The sequence below is a fragment of the Macrotis lagotis genome, chromosome 5 (assembly GCF_037893015.1).
Source record: "Macrotis lagotis isolate mMagLag1 chromosome 5, bilby.v1.9.chrom.fasta, whole genome shotgun sequence".
NCBI classification, from domain to species: domain Eukaryota; kingdom Metazoa; phylum Chordata; class Mammalia; order Peramelemorphia; family Peramelidae; genus Macrotis; species Macrotis lagotis.
The window spans coordinates 258,136,140-258,163,906 of NC_133662.1; the positions used below are offsets into that span (position 1 = coordinate 258,136,140).

Sequence of the window (27,767 nt, forward strand, 5' to 3'; positions counted from 1 at the left end):
CCAAGTCTGGTTTAGGAGACTGTGTTCCTCGATCTTTAAATGAGCATCAATCCAGAAGAGTGGACAGTCAGATGTGTAAGTCCATATAGTCCAAGATGATGGAGTCCTGGGACACTGTCCTGGCCTTGAGATTGGCCCTCAAAGACATCTCTGCATGGGCTCCCACTGCATGGAAAAGTGTGGCAGCAATTTCATTATCATCAGCACCCAGTGGCAACTGAATCCTTAGTGTGGGAGGGGGTAATAAATTTTAGAACTGAGGAGGACTGACGAGGTCACCAGTGCTCTCATTCTTCATGTTGACAGATGAGGAAGCTGAGGCTCAGGGAAATGAAGTCATGAGCTCAGAGCCCCACAGGTAGTGACTGGAAAACCAGGATTCAGACCCAGTCTCTCCTGCAACAAACCCCAGATTCTTTCTTTGACACTTGACTCCTTTTTAGGCGATATTTAGACTGTGGAGGAAGGTAAGGTGTTTGTCTGGTAGCTTACAAACTGCATTGGAAATAGAGCCCCTAGAGTTTGTGACCTGGAGGTCACTGGCTGACCAGCTCTCCTTATCATTGCCCTGTAGATGGAGGTCCAGGCAAGTCAAGAGGGAATCTCTAGAAAGTTTTCTCTACATATGACTTCTCCTCTTCCCACCTCCACTCCCATATGGAATTCCCATTGGCTGGCCACAGACATGGGGAGCTTGAAAATTTTAGAGCCATCCTCTGTTGCAAGAACAAAATAAAACACATTTGCTGTTCAAGACCTTAGACATTACTGATGATGCTCTGGTTATTGCAGACTCTAGGTTAATAATTCATTTCTGAATTAAATTGTCATCAACTCTGAAAATTATTGCGTTACTAATACTCTGACCTCAACACTGCTTTTCCCCAAGGGGAATGCCTCTGTATGATCTTGTCATCTCTATGTTTCTATGAAGTGGAGAGGGGTGTACCTCATTATACAAAAAGTGTTCTGAAAGCTTAATAGAATTTTAGTCTGTAGAGCTCTACTGAAATTCAAAGTTTGATAAATAAAAGTAAATAGAATAGGGACTGAATTTCCAACTCTTTAAGAGAAGTCCCTGCCACATCCATCAGAATACACTGGCTGTTCCCAAGCCCAGAGAACACTCCTTCTTCTCCTTTGCCTTGAATCCTCACTTATGTCCCACATTCTAGGCTCACCTGGAGGCCCCTCCTGACCTCCCCCCCCCCCCAGTGTGGGTGCCATCACTCCACAAGTTGTCTCCCCTGACTGGACTAGAAGCTTCTCGAGGGCAGGCACCGTTTTCATTTTTTGTATCCCCAGCAAGCTGGTACAATACTTAACGTAGTCCTTAGCAAAAGCTTGTGGTTGGTTGATAAGCCATGGAGTGGTCCCTGGGGGACTGGACCCCATAGGACTACTTGATAGAGCCTCTGAGGACATCTCCCATAGGAGCTGGAAGCTTCTTTCTTTTCCCTGTTGTTCTTCTTGCTTCTACTCTCAGGTCTTGGTAGTCTGAGAAGATGCAGAATAGATCTCTTGGGGGGGTGCAGTCTTTTGTCTGGGGAGTCTCTGGGCTTGTCTCTGGGAGTGGCAAGCATGTGTAGATGGAGAAATTCAGTACACAGAAGCTGACTAGAGGAGCATGTTCTGGTCGTCCCAATTGCCCACCAGCTCTCCAGTCTTCCACTATGTAACCTAGGATAGGAAATGTCTTAGACTGAGTGAATTGAGGGCTCCTAGTTGAGGATCACATGGGATGATGGGGTCCTCATTTTAGCATGGGAAGGGAATTCAGGCCTACTCATGATGTTAAACTCAAACAAGAAAACCGCAAATTAACATCGTCTCTGTTGTATTATGCTTTTATATATATCTTTTAGACATTTCCAACTTATATTTCCACTTGGTTCCAGGGTACTCCACTTTTGCAACTGCTTGGGGCCCTCAGATTATGGGTGTGATGGGGGCGGGGGGGGTGCTTAGGGACATTTAATGATGTGCCCAATTGCAAAGTTATAGAGTTAGGATCAAACCCAAAGTTGTCTGACCCCCAGGGGCCCAGTGCTCTGCCCACAGTGCCTTGCTACCTCTTTTAGGCTTCTTGCTGATATTATTCTAAGAATTCAGACCTGATTTCACTGACAGAAGAATCTTCCAGATCAGGAAACTCTCTGCCAAGGCAGGCCAGCACCACCTCTGACATTCAGAATGGATGGTGTCATGGAAGCAAGGAACATGAGTTTGGAGGAGAAAGTAGAGGAGAGAAGATTCTGTAGTGGTCTGGTTCATGGGATCACAAAGAGTCAGACATAACTGAAAAACAATAAAATTGGTCTCTTAGCTCCCCTCAAGGTTTCTTTTTCTCCCTCAGCTAACTATCCTTGTTTTCTTCTACCAGTCCTTTTGGGGAATGAGTTCAAATTTCCTCATCATCATGGGCACTTTTATCTGCAACATACTAATTTCCCTTCTAAAATCTGGCCCTGGAGGTGAATGCTGCAGTATAGTTTTGATCTGGCTGATACTGAATGTGAGGAAACTCTGACTTAGCTTTTACCTGTGGTTTCATTGTTCCAGGTGATAACCTTCTGCCCCGTCTGATGGGTGCCTGCCTCATAAGTTAGAATCTTGGAGAATTATCTTGAACACTGGGAGATTTGAGCTGGAATTTGAACCCACATGTCTCTGAGGGTAGTATTGGTTCTTTGTCCACATATTCCTCTTGATGCAAATGAAGGCAGACTTTTTTGGCTATATCACACTATTGTTACACTGAATGTATTAAAACTCTTAGGGTTTTTTTTTATTTGAATAAATTGCTTCTTCCTCATCCTGCACTTGGGCTCTTGGCTTTTTTGGACCCATGTGTAAGAGCTTTATATTTTTCTTACTGAATTTCATATCATTAGTTTTAGGCCACTTTTCCAGTCTGAAATCTTTTTGATCTTAATTTTGATAACTTTCTCTTTTTATTATATCACCTTCAAATTTTGTAAGCATAGTATCCAACAAAATGTCATCTCATTGAGGGCATGGACTCTTTCTTTTTCTTTGGGTCTGTATATTCCTGATCCTAGCACAATATCTGATAGGAGCTTAAGAGATTTTTGTTGATTGATTGATGTATGGATTGATTCAAGTCATTGGTTAAAAATGTGGAACCAAAAATAAAGAACCCTGTAGTTCTCTATTATTAAAACTATTCTCTATTATTAATTAATATTATTATACTAATCCATTAAACATTGTCCAGCAAGTCACCTGGTCCTGTCTCTCTCTTGTCCACAAGGTTATCATGCTTTGTTGAATGTCTTATGGAAATCTAAACATGTGATTTCCATGATATTTTCTTGCTGTCTTAATCTAGTGAGACAGGACTTACTCTTTTTTTTTAATTTATTTTTTATTCTCATTTTGTACAAATGTTTTTTTATGTTAATAAAATATTCTTGTTTACAAGTAAACAAAATACCCCTCCTCCCCCATGAATATAGATAGACTTGCTTGAGTGAAAAAAGTAAAGGGGAGAGAAAAAAATTAAAATAAAAAAAATAATAGTAACAATTGTAGGTATGGCCAGGTGGCGCAATGGACAAAGCACCAGCCCTGGAGCCACGAGCACCGGAGTCCATATCCAGCCATGTAAACTCAACAGTCACCCAGCTGTGTGACATGCAAGCCACCTGATCCCCACTGCCCTGCAAAAACCAAAAAGAAGAAAAAAAAAGACCCAAAATAAAATAAAATAGTAATAATAGTAGGGGTGGCTGGGTGGCAGACAGAGCATTGGCCCTTGAGCCAGAAGCACCTGGGTCCAAATCCGGCCCCAGACACCCAAAGATCACCCCGCTATGTGGCCCCAGGCAGGCCATCCAGCCCCACTTGCCCTGCACCCTTCCCCAAATAATAACAAAAAATGTGCTTGAGTCTTTGTTCCAACGCCAACAACTCTGTCATGGGTGGATCTCATTCTTTATGATAAGTCCATCACAAAAGGTACTTCCATATTTTTCTACCGGTGCCATTGCTGATCACAACTCCCTCCTTTCTTATTTCTCCACTACCATGTACTCTATTTTCTCTCTCCTTTCACTCTGACACTGCTGTAGAGTAGCTGAGTGGCGCAGCAGGCAGATCCCTGGTCCTGGGGCCAAGAAGCCCTGAGCCCCCATACCATCCCTTAGGCCCAGAATCCACCTGGCCCCATGGTCCTGGGCAGGCCTTCCAATCCCAGCCCCTTGCAAGAAGTAAGAAAGAAAATGTGTTATATCTGGCCACTCTCCCTCCATGGTCCATCTTCTCCTCCTTTATTCATATCCCCACCCCTTCCCCCTGCTCCCCGCTCCTTCTTACTCCAGATGTCTATACCCCATTGAGTATATATGCTGTTTCCCCTCCTAGCCATCTCTGATGAGAGCAAAGTTTCCCTCATTCACCCTTGCCTCCCCACTTCCATATCATTGCAATAGCTCATTGTAAATAAAAAAAAATCTTATGTGAAATATCTTGGACTATTCCCCCTCTCCTTTTTCTTTTTCCCATTCTATTTCCCTTTTTTTTCTATTGACTCCATTTTTATACCATATTTTATCTTCGAATTCAGCTTTCTCCTGTGCTTCAACTAGAAAAGCTCTCTCTACCTGCTTTATTAACTGAGAAGGTTCATATGAATATTATCAGTGTCATTTTTCTATGCAGGAATACATGCAGTTCATCCTCATTAAGTCCCTCATATTTCCCCCCTCTCCTCCAATCTCCATGCTTCACCTGAGTCCTGTATCTGAAGATCAAACCTTCTGTTCAGCTCTGGCCATTCCAAAAGGAACCTTTGAAATTCCCCTGGTTCATTGAAAGTCCATCTTTTTCCCTGGAAGAGGACATTCAGCCTTGCTGGGTAGTTCATTCTTGGCTGCATTCTAAGCTCTTTTGCCTTCCGGTATATTGTATTCCAAGCCCTACGAGCTTCCAATGTAGCTGCTGCTAAGTCTTGTGTGATCCTGACTGCAGCTCCATGATATTTGAACTGTGTCCTTCTGGCTGCTTGTAATATTTTCTCTTTCACTTGGGAGTTCTGGAACTTGGCTATAATATTCCTAGGGGTTGGTTTTTTGGGATCTCTTTCTCGGGGAGATCGGTGGATTCTCTCCATTTCTATTTTGCCCTCTGCTTCTAGAATATCAGGGCAATTTTCCTGTGGTAATTCTTTGAAAATGATGTCAAGGCTCTTTTCCTGATCATGACTTTCAGGTATTCCAATAATTTTTAAATTATCTTTCCTAAGTCTGTTTTCCATGTCAGTTGTTTTTTTCAATGAAGTATTTCACATTTTCTTCTAATTTTTCATTTTTTTGGTTTTGAAGTATTGATTCCTGATTTCTGTTAAATTCATCAATCTCCCTGAATTCTATTCTTTGTCTGAAGGATTTGTTCTCCTCAGAGAGTTTTCTTATCTCTTTTGACATCTGGCCAATTTTGCTTTTTAAAGCATTCTTCTCCTCAATAACTTTTTGAACTGTTTTATCCATTTGACCTAAGCTGGTTTTTAGCATGCTATTTTCTTCAGCATTTTTTTGGATTTCCTTGACTAAGCTGCTGACTTCATTTTCATGTTTTTCCTGCATCTCTCTCCTTTCTTTTCCCAGTTTTTCTTCCAACTCCCTCATTTGATTTTCAAAGTCTTTTTTGAGCTCTGTCATAGCCTGAGCCCAATTTCAGTTTTTCTTGGAGTCTTTAGATGCAGGAGCTTGTGCTTCCTCATCTTCAGACTGAGTATTTTGGTCCTTCTTGGGCTCATTTGCAAAATATTTCTCAATAGTCTTCCTTTTGTTTCTTTGCTTGCTCATTTTCCCAGCCTGGGCCTGGTTTGGGGGTGCTTCCTGAGCTTTTGGGACACTCCCACAAGGGTCTCAGTGTGTGAGGCTTTGTTGTCCCTCCTGGTCTGTGAATGACCATAAGCGCCCCCCTCTGCCATGGGGCTGAGGTGGGGGGGGGCTGCTGTTCTATGGGGGAGCCTAGACTGCGATCAGGATCTGAATGTGGTCAGAGCCCCAGAGTCCTGTTCCAGAGGCAGAGAACAGAGCTCTGCAGTCTCTCTTCCCTCTCCTCCCTCAGCTCAATGGGCTCATGCCCCGGGGGCTCCTGCTTACTGGCTCCGCCTGCTTCTGTTTCCAGGCTGTGTGCCCTGAGGGCTGGGCTCCACATGCTCACTCTGGCAGAGGTCCCCCACTGCTCCCCCACTTTGTGCCGGTGCTCCTTGGGGTGCAGCTCAGGAGACTCCCCCGCTGCTGTGAGCTGAGACCCCCAGCGCCCTGGGGCTGCCTCCGGGAGGCTGAAGTTCTTTGGCTGTGGCGGGACACCCCTCTGCCGGGCCGCCTCTCTGATCCTGGGGAGCAGAGCCTTTCTGCTCTTTTCCAGGTTACCTTGAGTAGGAGAACTGCCTCACTGGGTCCCTTTGTGGGTTCTGTTTAGTTAGAGTCCTTAGCTGATGAATGTTATCAGAGAGCTCCTAAGACTGGATCCCTTCTTGTGGCCATCTTGGCTCCGCCCCCCTTCAGGACTTACTCTTAATGAACTCATTCTGAAATCATGGGAATCACTCCTTTACTATGTGCCAAGAAACTGACTCTTTAATAAAGTAGGTTGGAATTTTCTAAGGAGTGGACATCAAATTTATTGGCCTATAATTTGAAGTTTCTTTTTCTTCACCTTTTTGAAATTGGGAACCACATCTACCCTTCTCCACATCCATGGTACAGCTAGATTCAGCCCAATTCTTAGAGATTACCAACAGCAGTTTGGCAATTCCATTGCCAAGTTATTTCATTACCCCTGTGTCATTGGGGGGGAGGGGGCAGGTGACTTGGAATCATTGATGGTCCCTGGGGTCTCTGGCTATCTTGGGTTTCTTTCCTGTGAGCCATTCCAGGCTTTCTCTTTTTCCCATTCCTCCTCGCCATTCCATCCCCCAGTAATCTTATAGTAGAAGACTACTTCCTTTGGACAAAGTGTTTATAAACATGTAGCAGTGTCTGACATAGAATAGACATTAATAAATACTTAGTTCCCCCATCCTAACTTCGTAACAAAAACAGAAGGAAAGAGGGACTGAAATAGTTGCAGCTTTTTTACGCTATTTATCTTCCCTCCCACTTCAAGTTGGAGGCTGACTTGATCATTATCTTCTTCTTGCTTATAATTAAGAGATAGTTCAGGGGAGTAGAATTAATACAGGATTTGGACCTAAAGGATGTGGATTCTAATTCCAGTCCAGCCACCTCCTTCTTTGGGCCCCATTGTCCTTGTCTTGCAAAAATGAATTCCACTAGAGGATCTTCTAAGTCTTTTTTTTTTGTCTTTAGCACTTATCATTAGTCTTAGCTGATATAATAATAATAGCTAACATTTATGTGGTGCTTGAAGTCAGATTGAACATTAATCTTCCAGATAGTATTCTTATAGTACTTTTTTTATATTTATTCTTGGTTGTTTGCCTGCCTTGGTTTTAATTTCTTATAGATTCTTATAGATTATAGATTTCTTATAGATTCTTTTTTTGGGAAAGAAAATAGAAATTTATTAAAGGAAGTTAATAGTATATTAAGAAAGGGATAGAAAAGTTAGTTTTAAGAGAAGACCATGTGGATTGCTGATTAAATTTTGGCCAGGCTTGCTGGCCAGGGTTCCACAGGAGCCTCAAAGGTCAAAGTTTCTTAGAGATTCTTAAAGGATCCATTATGCTGTCTTTTGGGGTACTTGTGTTGACAGCAATCACAACTCCTTAATGTCCCAGATAACAGTTTCAAGAGTTTCTGGGGTCAATAAGATTTCCAAATCACTCAACCAATCTTTGGAATGAACCTCTCAAAATGTAGAATGGAAATGGTCCTTGGAAATCAGGCTCACAACCCAATGACCTGCAAGACCTCACTCTCCTGGGATGGGCCATGGAGCAAGGAGGATGATCCTCTTCCAAGTCATGATGCCTCTTGGACCTGCCCTTTTAAAACCCAAACTCGGCCCTAGATTCTTTCTGGAATTATATTGATGTTAGGTCAGAGGAGATTTGGGAGTCATTGTTTATTAAGCACTTATTGGTTACCGGGCCTCCTGCTTGGGATTCAAAGACAACATGAGCATATTCCCTGCCTTTTTGGAAAGCAACAATGCGCCTACAAATTGCTATGTGCAGGATACACACACAATCTTCAAAGTGACTCTGGGATTTCCGGGGTTAACTTTCTTTTGTCCATCTCTGCCCCAGCTTCCTTTGCTCCTACATCCCCCTCCCCAAGTCCAACTCTCTTCTGGAGGCTGTCTCTCAAGCTCCATTTGTTGGGATGGCATTAGCAGGTCAACATACTCCAGATGTGAAAAGAGGAGGGGCTTTGTCTGAGTTCTCTACTTACCTCTCCATTTCCCACATCACATCCCTCTAGCTAGCCTTTGAGCCCCTGTGCCAGGCCCAGCTCTGCGACAGACCCTTCCCTACAGTTGCCTTCACCTCCTTCCTGCTGCCAATCCAGGAGAACCTGGAGAGACTTTAGTTTGATGTTTTGCTTTGTCCTCTTTCCTGTCCTGTGAGGGAGTGTTCTCCTCAGCCCAGACCTGACCATTTCAGAGGTGCATGGTAACAGAAACCTTTGATCAGGGAGTGCCTATCTTGCTGTACCCCACGTTGTTTAGGTCATGGTCAAGCAAGTTTGTTCATCAAATGAGGGAGACACATGAAGGAAAGCGATTTCCTTTCTGTATGAAGTTGGTCATTTTGAAAAGGTTGTGGGACTGACGTGTCTTATCAGAACCACAGAGAAGTAGAGGATGTACCCCTGGGCTGGCATGCCCACTCTGTCCACTAGGGTGGGGAGCTTGATGGCATATAAAAGGGGGAGTCAGGTTTTGCATAGCGTGACTGACCTGTGGGAGCTGGTTTTGAAACTCCCTTATCCCCACTCCAGCAGACCCATGGCTATTAACCAAAAGATTAATTGAATTCCTGCCTCCTTGGAGCTCCTACATCCACTTTTCTATTGTGTCCCCAGATTCTCTCCTCTAATTATCAGGCTGTTTCTTCTTATTCCTTTTTTCATGCAAAAGAGTCCTGGGCAGAGGCAGAAGTCCAGGCTTGAGAGTGACCACTGGGCTGGTTCCTCAGCCTTCCCTCCTGCATAAGACTGTTATAGGGGAGATTTAGTCCTTGGGTGGGTGGGTGGGGAAAGCTTCCTCATGGCAAGGTGGCAAACCTGACATGGTTTCTGTTATCCCATGGCCTTTGGGAACTGGCAAACATCAGTCCGCAAGTTACCCAAAGATGTCCAGCCAACATCAGTGGGACCCTTGAAATGACTTGAAGGCAGTGACCATAGAAATATCTTTGCCATACCATGAGCTTCCTAGGGCTCAACCTCCTGGTCTGAGTCAAGCACCTAATGGAGAACCGGGATTAGGTCCTTGGCCCAAGAACCAGTAGGGCTTAGGATGCCTTCTGGCTGAAAACCAGCACCAAGGTTCTGGGACCTTCATTTAATCCTAGTGTCACCACTGACTTTGCAGGTAACCCTGAGCAAGGCAGTTCATTCCCTCTTTGGGGTCTGAGCCCCTTCCCCCTTCTCTCCCCAGTAAAATGAGGTCAGATTCAGTGGGGTTACATGCAAATGGAAACATCTTTGAAGGCCATGTATTTGAAAACCATAGACTAATTTTATTCATATGTATTTTATTTTTATTTATTTTGTTCACTATTTCCCAGTTAAATTTTAATCTGGGTCTGAGGACATAGAAGTTTTACAGACTACTTGCTATGGCCATGAGCTTGTCACAAGATTGTCTGTCACATCCCTTCTAGCCATAACATGCTTGGATTTTATAAAACCAGGTGGATCACATTGTCGTCAGGATGGAAATCTCTCTCAAGGGCAAAGGGAAGAAAAAAGGGACTCTGAGACCTTTGTTTCTATGTTCAGATTAGGTTACTCCTTGATGCTGCCCATCTTTATTTTCCTCCATGGAAATTCTGGGGCCTCTTCACTCCCCACAGAGATGAAACACATGTAGGAAAACCTGCTAAGCATGGGTCTTTATCTTTATTATCTGATAATCTTGATCCTTTGTGAGATGACTTCTAGAAATGCAAATGTTTTCTTGTGTTTATCTTATATTACTTATGAGATATTAACTTATAAGTCTTCTGTTACCATTTTTACCTCTTTTATTTTTGGTTTCATCATCTTGAGTTCCCTGAGTCATCTTCAAAGAAATAATTTCACTTCTTAATTATCCATGTTTTTCCCTTTAATTTCTTTTTTTATTTAAGGTTTTGCAAGGCTGTGGGGTTAAGTGGCTTGCCCAAGGCCACACAGCTTAAATCTTAAGTGTCTGAGGCTGAATTTGAAGTCAGGTCTTCTGACTCCAGGGCTGGTGCTCTATCCACTGAGCCCCCTAGCCGCCCCCTTTAATTTCTTTTTTATGCTTTGTTGCTATAACTAATATTTCTGAAACTAAGTTGTTAAATAGCAGTGGGAAGACTGAGCATTCTTGTTTATTACATGTTTTCAATGAGAAAGATTCTAGCCTTTGTTGTATGTAATATTAACTCATGATTTCAAATGTATTTTTCATACTGCAGAAGAATTGTTTTCTATTTTTAAAATGGTTTTTTGACATAAATTTTATTAATGTATTTATTGATTTTTAAATTGCATGCTCCTGTGTTCTTACTCCCTTAGATTATGGGGTTTTTAAGTACCAAAACTGTGTTTTATTAGAACCCCCACCCCCATTTGAAGAAATATACTTGAAAAATGCATTATTTCCTGCCTCTGCCTTGCTAGTAAATACTGATTAGAGATCTTGATAAATAGGAGCTGGTGAGCCCCAAGGGCCTCTCCTTTTCTTCTCACCAAAGGACAAGTAACTCAACTAAGACTGCAGATGACTCAGAAGAACCAGGGTTTATAGAGACTCTGAGAGATGGATAATGAATGCCACCACTCACTTGCTAGTGGGCAGTTAGAAAAATGATGGTATCCAAAATATGAACAAGGAAGTTCAGAATGAGGATAGGTTTGAGGGAAAGATCAGGAGTTTTGTTTTAGAAATATTGAGAGCTATGGGGGGGTCTATTTTGAAAAGTCTAGTAGGTGGTGATGAGAGAGAGAGAGAGAGAGAGAGAGAGAGAGAGAGAGAGAGAGAGAGAGAGAGAGAGAGAGAGGAGAGAGACAGATGGATTATAGATCTGGAAGCCATCTGCACTGAAATAATAGCAATGGAATTGATGAGGTCATCATGAGAGATGGCACAGATGGCCAGTTAAGAGAGGGTTGAGGATACAGATTTTGAAGATTTTTGTAGTTTGGGAGCAGGACATGAATGAAGCTCCAGCAGAAGAGACTAAGACAGTCAGGTAGTAGGAAGATCAAGAGAGCAATGACATGAAAACCCAATGAGGAGAATGTTTATCATTGTCGTGCTGCACACAGAGAAAGATTAAGGAGAATGAGGATTGAAAAATGACCTTTAGAGTTGGCAATTAAGAGATCCTATAAGAATTTGGCATGAGAAGTTCTTACCAATGGGGTCAGGAGTGGATTGGGCTTGGAATTAAAGAAGGTTCTGTGGAGGAAAAGGAACATGGCAGTCATTCATCTTCCAAGTTTCATGTGTCCACCCAACCACTCTTAGCTCATGTATTTGACCAGCTGTTGGTGTGTTATCTAAGACCATGGAATAGACTGGTCCTCACAAAGGGGCATTTTAGCATTAGGATCGAAATCCCATTGGTCCACAGTAAAGTCTAGGTGGGGCTCCCCAAGTTGTCTTAGATGTCTACTCCACCCAGAGGACCAGACATAAAACCTATCTCACATTAGGATCTTGGATTGAGTGATAAAGACCCAAAACAGTCTGGGGACCTTGGTGTGGACCTAAGCAAATGGTCAAATGGTCTAGTGGACAGAGCAAAGGGCTTGGCCTAATTGGGGATTATCAAGGAATTTGATAAAGCAGCTCCACCTGCTGGTGTTTCTAGATATTGTCAAATCATAAAGTTTGGTCTTCATTTGAAGAGGATCATGACATCAGGGAGGTGATGCCATGACAAGCACGTGATTTGGAATTAAGTGAGGTGGGGCTGTGATAAGTCCCCAGCCTCACTTTCTCCTCCAGAGCCCTTTGGTCCAGTGTCCAGATATGGATACAGCCTTTGAATGCGAGGCAATCAGGGTCAAGTGACTTGCCCCAAATCACAGCTAGTCAGAGTCAAATGTCTGAGGTCAAATTCGAACTCCTGTTCTCCTGACTCCAAGACCAGTGCTCTATCCACTGTGTCATCTAGCTTCCCTTGTTCCTATTTTGAATTAAAAAAAATGATGATTTTTTTAAAATGGATTGAATCATCTTTCCTTTTTCTCCTCAGTCCTATGATAATGGTTCTAGGGTCAAGGGTTCTAGGGCAGATTGTATTATCTTCGTAGCTAAGTATGGCAGCACCAAGATTGTTGAAGAGCTTTCAAACTCCACTCATCCCTCTGCCTGATTGGTGGTTTCCATTAAAGGTATCAAACTGGAGTCTGCTCATGTGACTCACAAGATTCTCTAGTGCCATAGAATAAAATGCAACTGGAAATTGTTAATCAAATAAATAAACATGCAATACGACATAGACAATGCTAATCTGTGGTTTTCTAAGTAAATATGCAGCCAGTAGGAATCCATTTTTATTTGAGTTTAATGCTACTGACTTAACAATATGTTGGTGAGTCTTAGAATAGAAACGAAGACAAGTCTTCAAATTATAGAAAGAATTTTAATTTCTCAAGATACAATATGTTGGTAATGCTTTGGATACTGTCTGATCAGATTCTGATCAGATGGGGGGCTCTTGTGTTGTAGAATATACATGGAGATTCAGACAGAAGTTATGGAAGACTGATAGCTCGATAGTCTTAACCATCTTCATGAGCCTCAATTTCCTATACAATGGAAATTATATGCCCTAGAGTATCTACTACACAGGAAGAGAACCAGATGAGATTATTAGTATTAGAGAAGAAAGACAGATGAGGAAACTGAGGTTCAAGTATGCCCAAGGTCATATAGCTAAAGTCTGGAGTAGAATTTACAACCAAGGCTTCCTGACTCCTGGTCTGCACTCTATCCAGGATCTATAGTAGCTGTTATTGGTATTGGTATCTCTTGTCAGAAGAAAAAAGCATTGTCATTCAAAGACTTTATCCAGACATCTGCTCCTGCCTTTTTGTCCCCGACCTTTTCCTTTGGTCTCTTCCTGAGATCTAGAATCTTTTTTGGACATGAAGTGAGAATCCCGGTGGTCAGTGTCCCCTGCACATATCTCAGTTCTCCCAACAACTGTGTGGATTCATGCACAAATCACTTCCAATTTTAGAAACTTCAAACTGCATTAAACTCTTCCTTTGGGGAATGGGGGTGGAAGAGACTGTTCATGAATCAGAAGTGTACAGAGTTTTTTTTTAAAAAAAGAGAAACTAGTAACAAGACTTTTCATATTTAGGGGCAATACTTAGGAGAGGCAGAAAGTGTCTGGCTTGATGTCAGTAACTCAAGGCAGCACATGTTGGTCATAAGTGGGGTAAAGAAGGGAATAAGCAATTATGTAGTGCCTGCTGCATACTAAACACTTACTAACACCTACTATGTCTAAGTGTGTTAAGCTCTGGGGATACAAAAAGAAGTCTTAACCCTTATGGAGCTCAACAGTCTAATGGGGAAGACAACAAGTAAACAAAGAAATACAAAACAAGGGATTAAAGAACAGAGAGAAGACCTGGAATGAAGGGGTGGGGTGGGGGAAGGCCTCCCAGAAAAGGAAGGCATCTAGTTAGAATGTAAAGGTCAGTAGGCAGAGATGAAGAGGGAGAGTGTTCCAAGCCTGGGGGACATGATGAACAGCTTGACAAATAGCTCAACAAGTCCTGAGAAACAGGTGTTTTTATTCACTCCATTTTACAGTTGAGGAAACTGAGGCAAACAGGATTGAGTGACTTGCCCAGGGTCACCCAGCTAGGAGGTTCCTGTGACCAGAATGGAACCTGGAGCTTTCTGGCTCTGGGTCCAGGGCTTTCTGCACTGGGTACCTACTTTGATAACTTTTTAAGTCCTCTGTTTTGTTTTGTTTTTTAACTTTATTTGAAACTGTATTTTGAGTCTGCAGGGACCTTTCCAAAGAGGAATTTGAGCCAAGACTCTCCAGGCCAGAGTCAGTGTTCCTTTGGTCCAGACTGCAGAGATAGGAGGCTCAGAAGATGGGTAAATGTGACGAACCACAATGGGATGTCTGGGAGGAGGGGGCTCGGGGAAGATTCCCTGGCACCTATGCAGCTAGAAAGGAAGTCAAGACGTGGATGAGGCCGGCCTTGTGCTGACTGCGCTTTTGTGTTAGTTACAGGACCCTGATCAGACCCACCTACAAAGTCTCTTATCGGACCGTGACCGCTCTGGAGTGGAAATGCTGCCCAGGGTTTGCTGGAGCGAATTGTGAAGAGGGTGAGTGACCATGATGGGGCCAGGCTCCACTCTCCTTCCTCTTTCTCTCTTCTTGGGGAGGTGCCATTTTGGATGGGTGTATTCAGTTTTCTATATTTTTCTCATTTCACCAACCAATTCCAAACCAAATATGGTCTGGGGGCAGGCTGGTCCCAGCCAAGCTGGTCAGGGTAGGGCAGGCCTGACAGGATGCCCCGCCCCCCCGCGACTGACCCTGCTTCTAGAAGCCACACCTAGGTCAACCATTGACCATCTCGTCAAGGGTGAAGGCTGAGGAATGGGGAGAGGGAGAAAGGAGGCACTGAGAGATGTCTCAGAAGGATGTCCTGGTACCTTCTAAGAGTCGGTCAGAAGACCAAGGCCAAGGGGAAGGGATGATGAAGAAATTCCTATCTCAAGGGAATCAAAAGATCTTTGCTTTTTTTTTTTTTAATTCATCTAAATCCATGAGGATGTAGGGGATCTGTTGGGAGAGATCTCGTTGGATGGGAGTTACCAGGGAGGCCCACGTTTCGGAATGGGAAATGGGAAGTGGTCAGTGGTCGGTGGAAGTCAAAATTGGTTTCTCAAGACTGAAGTTTAATTGATACGAGGCAGGAGGTAGCAGGGGTGTTCTTTGGCATCTCTGTTCCTTCCTCTTCCCTTGACTTTTCAACTCTTTTGCCTCTTTTGCAAATTATCATTGAGCTCTGTGACTATCCCTGGGAAGGAGGGTATGGCCAGATGAAATTCTGTGCAATTCGGGAGTCCAGACTTCCTGTTTTTGAAAGTGGGGGAAGAGGTTAATAAATTTTAAAAACTATGAGTCCTATTCTTAAATAACCTGAGCATACTTGGGTTTTTAAATTTTTTTCATGGATAGCAATTATTAATATATAAAAGAGATTTATATATGACAGCAAACTATATAAATTTTAAAAGGCGGATATGCATGTGCATATGTGTAGTTTAAAATATATATTATGAAGCAGCAATATGGAGTGGGTTGAAGAATTGAGAATAAGAATAATAGTAATAATAATAATAATAATTAGCGTTTAAAGAGTACTTTGAAGTTTGCAAAGTGCCTTATACAATTAACACATTTTTATTTGCCCAATAATCCTGGAAGGTAGGGGTTGTTATTAGCTCCATTTTACAGAGAAGAAAACTGAGGCAGACAGAGGTTTAGTGACTGTCCACAGTCTAAGTAAGAGCCTGAAGCCAAGGTTGAACTTGGTTGGGTCTTTCTGGCTTTCTGCTCTATGTGCTGCCCACCTGGCTGCCGTGGATGGCTTCTCCTCTGGGTGACTCTGGTCAAGTCACTCGACCTCTCGCTGCCCCAGGCAACTCTCTGAAATTTGAAGTTGCGTTATATGTGTGTGTGTCTGAGCGGAGGTGAATGTGACACGTGGTTTAGATGTGTATTAGAGCTGGGAGCTACCAGGGAGAAAGTGCCCATGGCTAATGTGAGCTCACACTATATATATCTACATAGACATGCATGTGGATGAACATACTGAACTGGAAGCCTCTGCCAATCTGTGATGCCGATGAGATGGGTACTGCTCAGTGGAGCAGTCATACTTCCTTATTTTGCTCATAATATCAACCTTTATTTCTAATGCATTTGCCTACTTTGGCCTTATTTTGGTATATTCTGTGAGAAGTTGATTTATACTTAATTTCTACCAAATGGTTTTTCAATTTTCTCAGCAAATACTAAATAGTAATTTTTTGCTCCTACCTGTTTGTCCCCGACCTTTTCCCTTGATCTCTCCCTGAGATCTAGATTCTTTCTGGGCATGAAGTGAGAATCTCATTTCAAATAATAATTTTTTGCTCTCCAAGTTTGTCAAACACTAAATTACTGTGGTTATTTACTACTATGAATTGTGTACCTAATTTATTCCGCTGACCACTACTCTGATTTTTTGAAGTCACTGTTAAAGATTTCAGAAACCCCACTTGTTCTCTCTCAATACCACTACTAACAAACTTGGAAGAAACTTTTCTTTCTAGAACATTCAGAGAAAAAAAAATACCCTTAAGATTCCCATTGGAGAGGCTCTTGCCCCAAGGCTCATCTCCTTGTAGGGACATGATATAGGTGGTGGCTTATATGGGGTCCCTCTGTTCAGCTGGCACCTCTCTTCAGGCATCCTCACACTGTTGATGAGCCTTAGCTACATCATCTAAGCATTGGCCTTATACAATTACAAAATTGTATACTCTAAAAAGTCCTTCATAATACACATAGTCTATAACTTGAAATGGGTTATATTCCAGAAATTCAATTGCAAGTAGGTTGTTTGGAATTCAGAGCATAGCTAAAGTATTATTATTAAAATAACAATGCTATAAATGGTAGCTGGGATGCAAAATCAGCTCGAAAAAGCCTACTTAATTCTTATGAACTGTATTTTAATTATATTATGGGAAAAGCTGTTCTTTGGGAATACAATGATTTGGGAATTCTCTATCTTCATTGTGAGCCCCTTTCCAATCCACTATAGCAGAGTATTCCAAATTTCTGGTATTCTAGGGGAGGGGAGGAGAGATGTGAGGCAATGACCAAAAGAAAACACACCTAAACACATGTACTTCAATCAATGAAAACAAAATTCATATCAAAGTCAAAAAACTAAGGGTACAGAGTTAAATTCCTAAGCACTGGTGTGGATGTTTGAAGAACATGGCCAAACCAAATCATTGGACAGGGCCTGGGATATTTACCCTCCCTTCTCTTCTTCCCTATCTCCTTTATCTCTCAAATACTTTGGTTGGTTCAGTGAATTGACTCTTGGCATCAGTCTCTGCAGAGGCCAAGAGTGGAAAAGGTAGACTAATGGTGGCAGTTCACTCTTTCTTTTTTTTTTTAGGTTTAATTTTTTTTTTTGCAAGGCAATGGGGTTAAGTGGCTTGCCCAAGGCCACACGGCTAGGTAATTATTAAGTGTCTGAGAACGGATTTGAACCCAGGTACTCCTGACTCCAGGGCTAGTGCTCTATCCAATGCACCACCCAGCTGCCCCCCCCCCCCTTTTTGTTTTAGGTTTTGGCAATTCACTCTTGATATCAGTCTGATGGAGCCTCATTAGCCCTGCCCCGAAAGGAGGGCACCCTATCTTGGAAAAAGGGACCTAAGAGGAAGTCAGGTTCTGAGGGTGCTGCTGCAACCCTCCAGGGTCAGCCCACTAGATCATGGGTCCCAAGCCTTCTAATCTTCCTGGGGTCAGACAGGATGCTGGGCCAAGGACCAAATCAGACAAGGGAGCCAGAGCCTGGATCTTGGCACCATCTTTTGTCTCTGGTGCTTAGTGTCCAAGGAGTGGAAGCTCCAAGGTGGGGGGAACCCAGGCCTCTTGTCCTTTCCCATTCACTTTTGGGAGGCAGGGAAGATAGTGTGAAGACTATTAGATTGAGAGCCTTGGGTTCTAGCCCTTGTTCTGCACGATCGTGAGCAAATCCCTCTCTTCTTCAGGCCTCCCTTTCCTCAACTACAAATGAATGAGTTGGACCAGATGACCCTGCATGTTCCTCCCTGGTCTAAACCTTGGGTCCCATGATGGTGAATTCCACACAGAGGTTCTTCATTGTAGTTAGTATTTATTTAAGATTTGGGTATTCTGTTAAAATCAGAATAGATTTTTAAAAATTGATATTTAATTTTTCTAATTACATGTTGTAAAAGTTTTTCAACATTCATCCATTTGCATATTTATGTTACACATTTTTCTATCACTCTCCCTTCATTTCCACTTCCTCTCATCACTGAACAGTCTGGTAAAAATTGTTTATGAACTTTTGTGTTTAATATTATTTGTATATTAGTCATTTTGTGTATGAGGAATTGAGACTAAGGGAAAAAAGAAAACTATGGCATAGGAAGGAAAAACATAAGAGAAGTTTTTAAAAGGTGATCATAGTAGCCATTCAGATTCTGTGGGATTTTTTTCCCACTCTGGATTTAGATGACATTGTCCTTGATGGTTCTCCCAGGGCTGTCCTATTTCTCTGAACTGCTGTGAGGAACTGCATTCACAACTGAGCTTTGATATTGTTAATGTATACGTGGTTCTCTTGGTTCTGATACCTGCACTCAGCGTCAGTTCCTGTAATTTTTTCCATACTTCTCTAGAGTCTGACCATTCATGATTTCTTAAAGAATAATAATATTCCATAATATTCATATACCATAACTTGTTCAGCCATTCCCCAATTGATGGCCATTCCCTCAATTTCCAATTTTTTTTCCACTTTAAAAAGGAAAAAAAAACTAAAAAGAATTGCCATGAATATTTTGGATCATGTGGGACTTTCCCATTTCTTTATGATTTCTTTTGGCTATAGGCCTAGTATTGATATTGCTGTATCAAAGGGTATGATTGGTTTTATTGCTCTTTGGGCATAGTTCCATATTGCTCTCCAGAAAGGTTGGATCCATTCACAACTCCACCAACAGTGCATCAGTGTCCCAACCTGCCCACATCTTCTCCAATATTGATTGTTCTCCCTTTTTGTCATCTCAGCAAATCTGATAGGTGTGAGTTGGGACTTCATAGTTGTTTTGATTTGCCTTTCTCTATTCAGTAATGCTTTATAGCATTTTTCATATGCCTGCAGTTTAAATGAATTAGAATAGATTTTTTATTTAGGTTTTTTGCAAGGCAAATGGGGTTAAGTGGCTTGCCCAAGGCCACACAGCTAGGTCATTATTAAGTGTCTGAGACCGGATTTGAACCCAGGTACTCCTGACTCCAGGGCCAGTGCTTTATCCACTTTGCCACCTAGCCACCCCGAATTAGAATAGATTTTAAAGTTTATTCAAATTAGGAAAATAGTTTGTGTAGATTTTTTGCTGACTGGGAGAGTTCAACAATTTTTTTTTTTAAAAAGGAGAGTCCTTCCTGAAAGTGATTGAGACCATAGCAGGACTATGCATCATCCAGAACTCAGAGACTGTCTTGTGACTGAATTTAAGTGGGTGAGTTAGTTCTCAGTTCCTTTTGTTGTGGTTCCAGGCTTTACAGAGTGCTGATCCCAGGAGAGAGAGAGAGAGAGAGAGAGAGAGAGAGAGAGAGAGAGAGAGAGAGATTCACTTCCAGCCAGCCCACCTCACCCTATAAGGGATCAGAACACATCCCAGCTCAGCTCACACCTCACCCTTTCCCCATCTGAGAATTGTCTGGTGACCTGCCATGGAATCGCATTCTTCTTTACTTGAGCACTCTACCCTCCACCAGAAGGCCTGGGAAGCCTGCACCACTCGGAGCCTCAATTTCCTTGTTGGTAGATGAGGGCCTTGGACTAGATGACCTTCCAACTCTAGAGTCTTGATCCTGGGATCCTTCCTTGTCTCTAACATACTAAACCAGGTTGTCTTTGGATCAAGAGACCCCCTTATAAGCCCATTGGTTTGAATGGAATTCCGGAACCATTTCGTGCCCTTCTTTGTCTAGAACTTTGTCCTTCCCATCTAATCTTTAAGCTAGTAGGCCCTCCCCCCCCCAAGTCCAAGATCCAAAAGTTCTACAGGGGACAGTTTTTCATTTGCGACAGGTTCCAGCTTTGGAGGTGGAGAACATGGATTAGATCCTGACTTGAAGCTAGGGTGCTTCACTTCACCTCCCTGTGCCTCAGCTCCTTGTTTGTACAGTGAGGGGCTAAGCTAGAGAGGGTCTCTGGGGACTCTTCCCCAATAGCAAGGACTGAGGGCAGAGGGCCCTCAAAAGAAACTGGTATGAACCATGTGCCACCAAAACCTCCCCAGGGTCTGAGACCTTCATCTTAGGAGCACAGGTAGCAGGCTATGTCCATGGACCTTTGCCTGAGTCCCTCTGGTTCCTGGGGAGCCTTGGGGTCTGCTTTATAATAAAGTTTGTCCTTCATTCTCCATGAGGACCATGACACCAGGGAGGTGATGTCATGAAAGCATGTGAATTGGATTGGAGTGAGGGGGGTTTGCTAGGTCCCCTAGCCTCACTTTCTCCTCTAGAGTCATCTGGGTCCAGTGACCAGTAGATAGGAATCAGGACAACTGGAGAGGGTTCTGGATGTGAGGCAGTCAGGGTTAAGTGACTTATCCAAGGTCTCACAGCTAGTAAGTGGCAAGTGTCTGAGGCTGGATTTGAACTCCCTTCCTCCTGACTCCAAGACCAGTGCTCTGTCCATTGCACCAGAGAATCTTCTATCTCTTTAGGACCAGGGCATTCAAGAGCATCAGGGAGAAAGACTTGACCAGCTCTGTGCATTGCTTGCTTACTTCTCTGCTCACATCCAGAAAAACTGCTCTAAAGCCCATGTTTTCTCATGGTACTTTTATCAAGTTCCCTTTTCTGTGATTGAAGCTTGAATGGGTCAGAAAACCGGTTCAAGGTCCTCCTTTCAGGACTAGAGTAGTTTGCAGAATCATCTTCTAAGACTAGCTCTGGATGTTATAATGGGACACCTTTCCTAGTGATCCCTGAGAGGCTCCAAACCCACTCCCCCCCATTCTTTTTTTTTAAATTTTATTTATTTAGGGCAATGGGATTAAGTGACTTGCAGCTAGGCAGCTAGGCAATTACTGTCTGAGGTTGGCTTTGAACTCAGGTCCTCCTGACTCCTCCCCCATTCTTATTCCCTAGGAAAGTCATGGAACAGAATGCCACCACCCTTTCCTGGAAAATGTGCCTCTGCATTTGCCAACCTCGCTTATAAAATCCCCTCCAGTATTCATCTTAGGTCCCAGAGCCATGAAAAAGTGCTGCACATTCTTGAAATCTGGCTGATGTAGCAAGAAATGTCTACAGACCCTTTCTCCTATCACCCTGGCCTGTGAGGGACTGGGAGAGAGGCTTTGCACCAACAGCATTGGGGGCGAGAAGTTGGAGTCCTGAGCAGGTTTTGTTTCATGTTGTTTTCTTTCCTCTAAGTGGAGCCCCAGCCGGGACTGAAAATGAAGCTCCGAGACCCCCAGTTGCTGGAGCACTGATATAAAGAACATGTGGAAGAGGGCACGAGAAGGGTGGAGGGCTTCAACCATTGCATCTTTGCGTCAAGCTGATTGATTGAAACCCAAGATGTCTCCCATATGTGTGCCCTTGAACCATCAGTCCCTCATTTTGGGGTATCCTTTCTCCTGTCTACCTAATTTATGGAATCCTTCTCTTCCTTCAAGATGTAGCCCAAGTACCCTCTTACACTTCAAGCCATTCTGAGTCCTCTCCCCAGGCTCCTAGGGTCCCTCCTCTCTAAGACACTTGCAAACTCCTCAGGATCCCTATGGGTTTATTGCCTTTCCATTGTTCCACAGGGTGTCCCAAAAGTCTTGGTGCCCCTTTTAAGCTTTGATAGCTTGAAACACTTACTTTCTTTCCCCTTTAGAATGTAAGTCCCTTGAGACAAGGGACTATTTTATTCTTTGTATTTATATGTCCAGTGCTTGGCATGGTGCCTCAGATCTAATAAGTCCTTAGTAAATGGCTGGTGATAGATTGATTGACTGGATATAAGTGTGGATGGAATGCCCCCTGCCCTTTGGGGTCAGTGGTCTTGTCTTCAACCAGGGCTGATTGCTTTGGTCTGGAATGGGAACTGGTTTTTTTCATAAAACTTAATAGTCGTACTCTAATGAGCAAAAAAAGAATATCATTTGTTTTTGATTTTAATATGATTTAGTTTAAAGTTTATTCTTTGAAGATGAAAGAATAGGCTGCTTATCATGGTTAATTATGCAACACAGAGTCAAGTAAGAAATGGGCTGGCTTCTGGAGTGTGTAATCACCTCCCTTCAGCACCTCCCAGAGCTTGGACTGGCTCCTGATTTGGGCCTAATCTTTCCCAAAGGGGTTTGTTAGGGTTGGACAGGGGCTGGGGTAGGCTCCGACAGGCACTTTTTAGCAAGTTTGAGGGAAGGAGACGGGGTGTCTGTACTTGAGGTACCCTGGGTGCCTCATTTCTCAGCCCTGACTTGGCCTTGCTATGGAAACAGATGAGGTCCTGTCCTGGTGATTTGGGACTTTGGGTGAGTATGTCAGTATGTCTTCCTGAGAAGCAAATGCATAGTTGAGGTTGTTGCTTATGTCTCTAATGTGATCCTTTCATTTATTCCTTCCCTCTTGAGCTGGAGGGCTGCCCCACTTGCTCATGCCATCTTTGAATTCCTAGAAAGGACCCTTCCACCAAAGGTTCCAAAGGAGGGCATCCCAGGAAGTAGTGACTGGAGAGGTGAGGCTGCCCTTGGACAACTTTCCATGAAGCTTGGACCTCTTGGACTGGTGATTTTTTATCTGATACATACATTAAGCTTCTTACTCTGAAGTGTATAGCTCTCTGCTCTTCACTGTTAGAAACATCCTATTGGCACAATAATCAATATCGGATTTATATGATTTTGTCGTTGATCTATTCTTGGATCATGCCCTACATGGTTTTTCGGAACCATTGTTAGTAATTGCCGACTGTCTTGTATTTGAATAGGTGCTCATTGCACGTGGATTAGTAGTGTTGTGGCAGAGAAGCAATTGTTCCTTGTCATAGTACACACCTAGGACGCTAGGAGCATCATAGTTCAGAGTGCCAAACCTACAATCAGGAAGACTCATCTTCCTCAGTTCAAATCTGGCCTCAGACACATACTACCTGTAGCTGTGTGACCCTGGGCAAGTCACTTTACCCTCTTTCCTCAGTTTCCTTATTTGTCAAATGAACTGGAGAAGGACATGGCCAACTACTCTAGTACCTTTGCCAAGAAAATCCCAAGGGTTAGGAAGAGTCAGATATGATTGAACAGCAACAATAACAATGTTTCTTAGCCCCATTCATTGGCCCATATTGTCAGTAAACACACTATGTCCCAAGAAACCCTTATAAAGGTGGTCCAAGTATCCTGCCATGTAAGAATGTGACACAGCTCATGTCGCATCATGTTCTCTGTGATGCTGACCCAGATGATGCTCAAGGGAAGCAAAGCTCGAATGCTACCCCCCACCTTCCCCCAAACACCAGTTCTCTCTGCTCCATGCAGATGGCAACTCCATCATGCCAAGCAGCCGGAGGGCATGTGGTCACCTACCTTCACTTGGAACCTTTAACTCTGATGTTGCTGAAAGCCATGTGCCCTTCAGGTGGTAAGGTGATTCTCTTAAGCCCCAGTTCATAGGTAATTTCCCCTTTGATTTTATTTATTTCCCCTTTTTAGCCAACTGGCCTTCCTCTGCCCCCAGATTTCCCTCGCCCATCTCCATGACTTAGTTCAGCCTGTCTCCAGGCCAGGAACAGTTGCCTTCCTCCTCATTGGACAGAGACCCAGCTGCCTTCAGAGCACAGTTTGGGGGGCTCGAGACCTTTTCTGATCTCCACCACTGTTAGGGCTCTTGATGCATTGGATTTGTGTGTCTTTTATAGATTCTTTTATATGTAGCGTCTTCCCCAGCAGAAGGTGACCTTCTTGAGGAAAGGGCCAATTCTGTTTTGTCCCTTCCAACTTTAAGTTCATGACAGAATGCCGATTGACTTGAATCCATCCTTCCCAACTGTCAGGAGAAGTGTGGTTCAGAGTTCTGGAACCAAAGCTAACTGACCCACATGATGACTGAGGCCACCCTTAGTCTTCATGCTAAGTAACTGGTTGATCATAGAGAAGTTCAACTCACCTGCAGCAGTAGGAGAGCTAAAGGTGATTTAAGTCCAGGCGACCGGGAGAGTGTGACAGTTTGCATTGAACTGGAGCCCTTTCATAAAAGAGATGGGCTTTGTATTGGGTCCTGAAGAGCTCCTAGTTTTCCTTTGGGATTTTTTATCTGTATTTTCTTAGAAGGAAGAAGAAAAGGGAAGGTTTGTCATTTGCTGGTATCCTGGATTCTTCCATCCTTGTTGGAAGGTGTTTGCCAGGTTGTTAATGGCTTCATTCAGAGTAGTACATACAAATATCCATGACTTGAGCTTCCAAAGGTTGCTACCTGACACAAATCAAGAGTTGTTTCCATAGCATTTAAGGGATTTGTTGTTGAACGAGCATCTTTCAGCACCCAGTGTCAAAGTATCTGGAACCTTAAATATCTACAGATGTTATCTGTTTATTTTTTCCTTCTTTCCTCAAAAGCTGTAGTGCTAGGAGGAGGTCTGCCTTGGAAGCCTGGATCTCCTTGCTGGTTTAAAAGCCATTGTTTTGATAACCTCTTTGTTTGTTCTCCTGAAGTGACCAATATATTCCAAAAGGTTCCATCCTGCCATGTGTTCCCACTTAGCAGATTGTTATCTCACAGGCACCTTAAGGTGTAGCAGGGGCCACAGTGAAGCCAAGGGGAATGGTTCAAAGAAATAGAGGTAAGATTTCTCAGTCATAGTCTCAGCGAGACCAGGATGAAATGAATTGCCTTTCCTGTAGGCCTTTCTGAAGGTTTTGACTTCCCAGGGACCCAGCTTCTTCAGAGAAATTGGTTCAGGGAATCCTACCCTGCTGGCCTAGAGACTCCCCTTAACTTTGAAAGCATTGAATAAAAATAAGACTTTTTAGAACATTCTCCTAAAAGATCTATTTTAGTTATTTCTGTCATCTAGAAAAAAATAAGCCCTATACGTAAGCCTTAAGTTCCACAAAAGAAGTATTTTTTTTTAAAAGAAATTTTAAATAAAGGGTTGGACTAAGCCAGAGATGGACTTGGAGTCTAGAATCTTGGAACCTCTTCCCAGTGGCTATGAGAAGATGGGTATTCTAATACATTGTTTGTGGAGTTTTGAATTGAATCCATTCCAAATCCAACTATTCTAGAAAACAATCTGGCATTTACCCCAAAAGATAGTAGCCTGTGTCTTTACCTTTTCCATATATTCAGTGATACCTGGGTACTAGACCTGTACCCCAAAAGCTCAAAGACCCCGGTGTACAGAAATAATCCTAGCAGCTCTACTTGTAGCAAAGAGCTAAAAAAAAGCAAGATAAATTGTGAGGGATGAATAGAATGGAATGGAATGTTATTGTACCCTTAGAAATGATGAATGTGAAGGATTCAGAAAATCTGGGAAAATGTGTCCGAATGGTAAAAGTGAAGAAAGCAGGATGGATAAAAATGAATAAATGGATAAAAAGAAAGGATCAGAGGAGGAGCACGTGTGAGGAAGGAGAGAGAAGGACAGGTTGACCGGACCATCGAGAGTGGGGAGAGGAATCATGTATAGAAAGACTGCAGAGAAAAGTTAGGGCCAGGCGTGAAGTCCCAACAGAATAGTTTATATTTAATTTTAGAATCAGCAGGGAACAACTAGATTTTATGGATTCAGGGGTGGGGGTGATGTGGTCAAAGCTTAAAGGAAGTCACTTTGGCAGCTGTGTGGAAGGAGGATTCAAGAATTCACAGACAGTTCAATTCTAGATTTCTGTTCTTGGCTTCCTGTGAAAATGTGAACAGATTCATCCTCTCTGGGCCTCAGCCTCATCTTCTCTAAGATGACAAGGTTGAATTAGATGGATTTTCCAGCTCAGAATCTCCTGGTCCTACAGGATTTAGGGAGATTGTGAATGATTCCTGAATTTTTCACAGCATTACTTAGGAGCTACTCATGTCCTTGATTCTGTGGCATATCCATGAAAAATCTGTGGTTCTTCAAAATAGACGTAATTCAATTTTCTTAGAACAAATGAGCCTAGAGAACTATAAATGGAGAAGAGTTGAATTCATTATTTGTAAATATTGCAGATTTTTATACCCTCTACTATAATGAGAAAGGAAAGAAGAAAGAAAAAGGAAGAAAAGAATAAAGATAGACAGATTGGTCTGGATCTGGATCTCTTAAGCCTCCAGGCTGTGTAGTCACATTATTGACTCTTATTGATGGTTCATTTTATTAGCCATATGGACTTTTTTAACTTGGTGACTCTGAAGCCTGTCCTTCCTGGAAGGTTGACCTTGCAGTAAAAATACTGTATCTTGGTATGAAAGGAGTTTCTCAAATACTTGATCTTTTTTTTTTTTTTACAAGGCAATCGCCTTGTAATCTTGTAATCAGGTTAAGTGGCTTGCCCAAGGCCACACAGCTAGGTAATTATTGTCTGAGACCAGATTTGAACCGAGATACTCCTGACTCCAGGGCCGGTGCTCTATCCACTGCTGCACCTAGCAGCCCCTCAAATACTTGATCTTACAGTCTTAAGTCTTCAAGTATAATAGGACTCCTTGCTGGGAATCACTGTTGTTTTGTTATTGTTTATTGTATGGAGCAGGTTTGAGAGAAAGGTGAATAAAAATCTTTGCCGCTCTTCTGTGGGGTCCTGAGAGCAAGGAAGGTGAAGGAAAGGATAACGAAGGAGGAATTGGGAAATAAATGCAATTAGCATGCACTCCAGGCCATATGTGCAAAAATGATATTACCAGAGTCTTCTTCCACTTCCCTCACTGTCATCTGTGTGACTTTTTTTGACCTTGACAGAGGTCTGGAAGAACTAAAACAACAGCAGCGTGTTGCCATATTGCCTTATGGTCACAAAACCCTTTTCATATTTTCTCATTGATTCTCAAAGCAGCTCCATGAAAAAAGGGAGCGTGATATGGTAAAAGGGCCCATTCTAGACAGAACTTATGTTTAAGTTCTGGGTTTGCCACTCCCTCGCTATGGGGCCTTGGACTATATGGACCTTGATTTTCTCATTGAATTTGGGTGAGATATCATCCAAGGCCTCTTAGGTTGAGAACTGAGTTCCAGGCAGCTCTCATAAGGCCACCAAGAAGGCCTAATGTACCTCACTTGGATTTCCCTTCTGTCTTTATATCCCCACGCCAAGTCCAGGTCCTAGTTTGTAAGAGGTGCTTTGATTGCGTTAAAAAACCAATTGCACTAATTCTGGGGAGGGTGTTTTAGTGGATGGATGGATGAATAGATAGATGGATAGACTCAACTCTGGGGATCAAAAGAAAATCAAAATGGTCTCTGTTCTCTAGGAGCTCAAATTCAGAGAGGGGGTCACCCACTCTTCCAGGATGCTTGGGTTCAGGGTCCCAGGGAAGTCTCATTCTGGATCATCTTGGGGTCCTCTGAAGGTCTGTGACATGTAATCAAAAATACCTTGGTGGTCATTATCCATTGGTGAGGTGCCTTAGACTTGGTTTGTCCTTCTACCTGGTTGTGCCCCACCTTTTGAGTCCAGTCCAGAGTGGAATTCTCTCTGATCATACTAAGGATCCATAGTTGGTTACCTTTGCTTCCTTGGCCCAGAACTATGGTATTGTTAGTTAGTAAGCATTTATGAGGCATCTACTGTATACCAGGAACTATATCCAACTTTAAGTAAACCAAATCTATGCTTAG

The 27,767-nt window shown here is 42.9% G+C and overlaps 1 protein-coding gene across 7 annotated transcripts in view; it reads left to right on the forward strand.

The window, feature by feature from the left end:
• Positions 1–27,767, forward strand: part of COL26A1 (collagen type XXVI alpha 1 chain) — a 262,250-nt gene that overhangs the window by 80,081 nt on the left and 154,402 nt on the right. For 6 of the 7 annotated variants that reach the window (XM_074189516.1, XM_074189522.1, XM_074189517.1 and 3 more), the window contains one exon: positions 14,399–14,502. In XM_074189516.1, coding sequence (XP_074045617.1) covers positions 14,399–14,502 — 104 coding nt within the window. The remainder of the gene's footprint in view (positions 1–14,398; positions 14,503–27,767) is intronic. The other variant, XM_074189521.1, reaches the window with a different exon arrangement.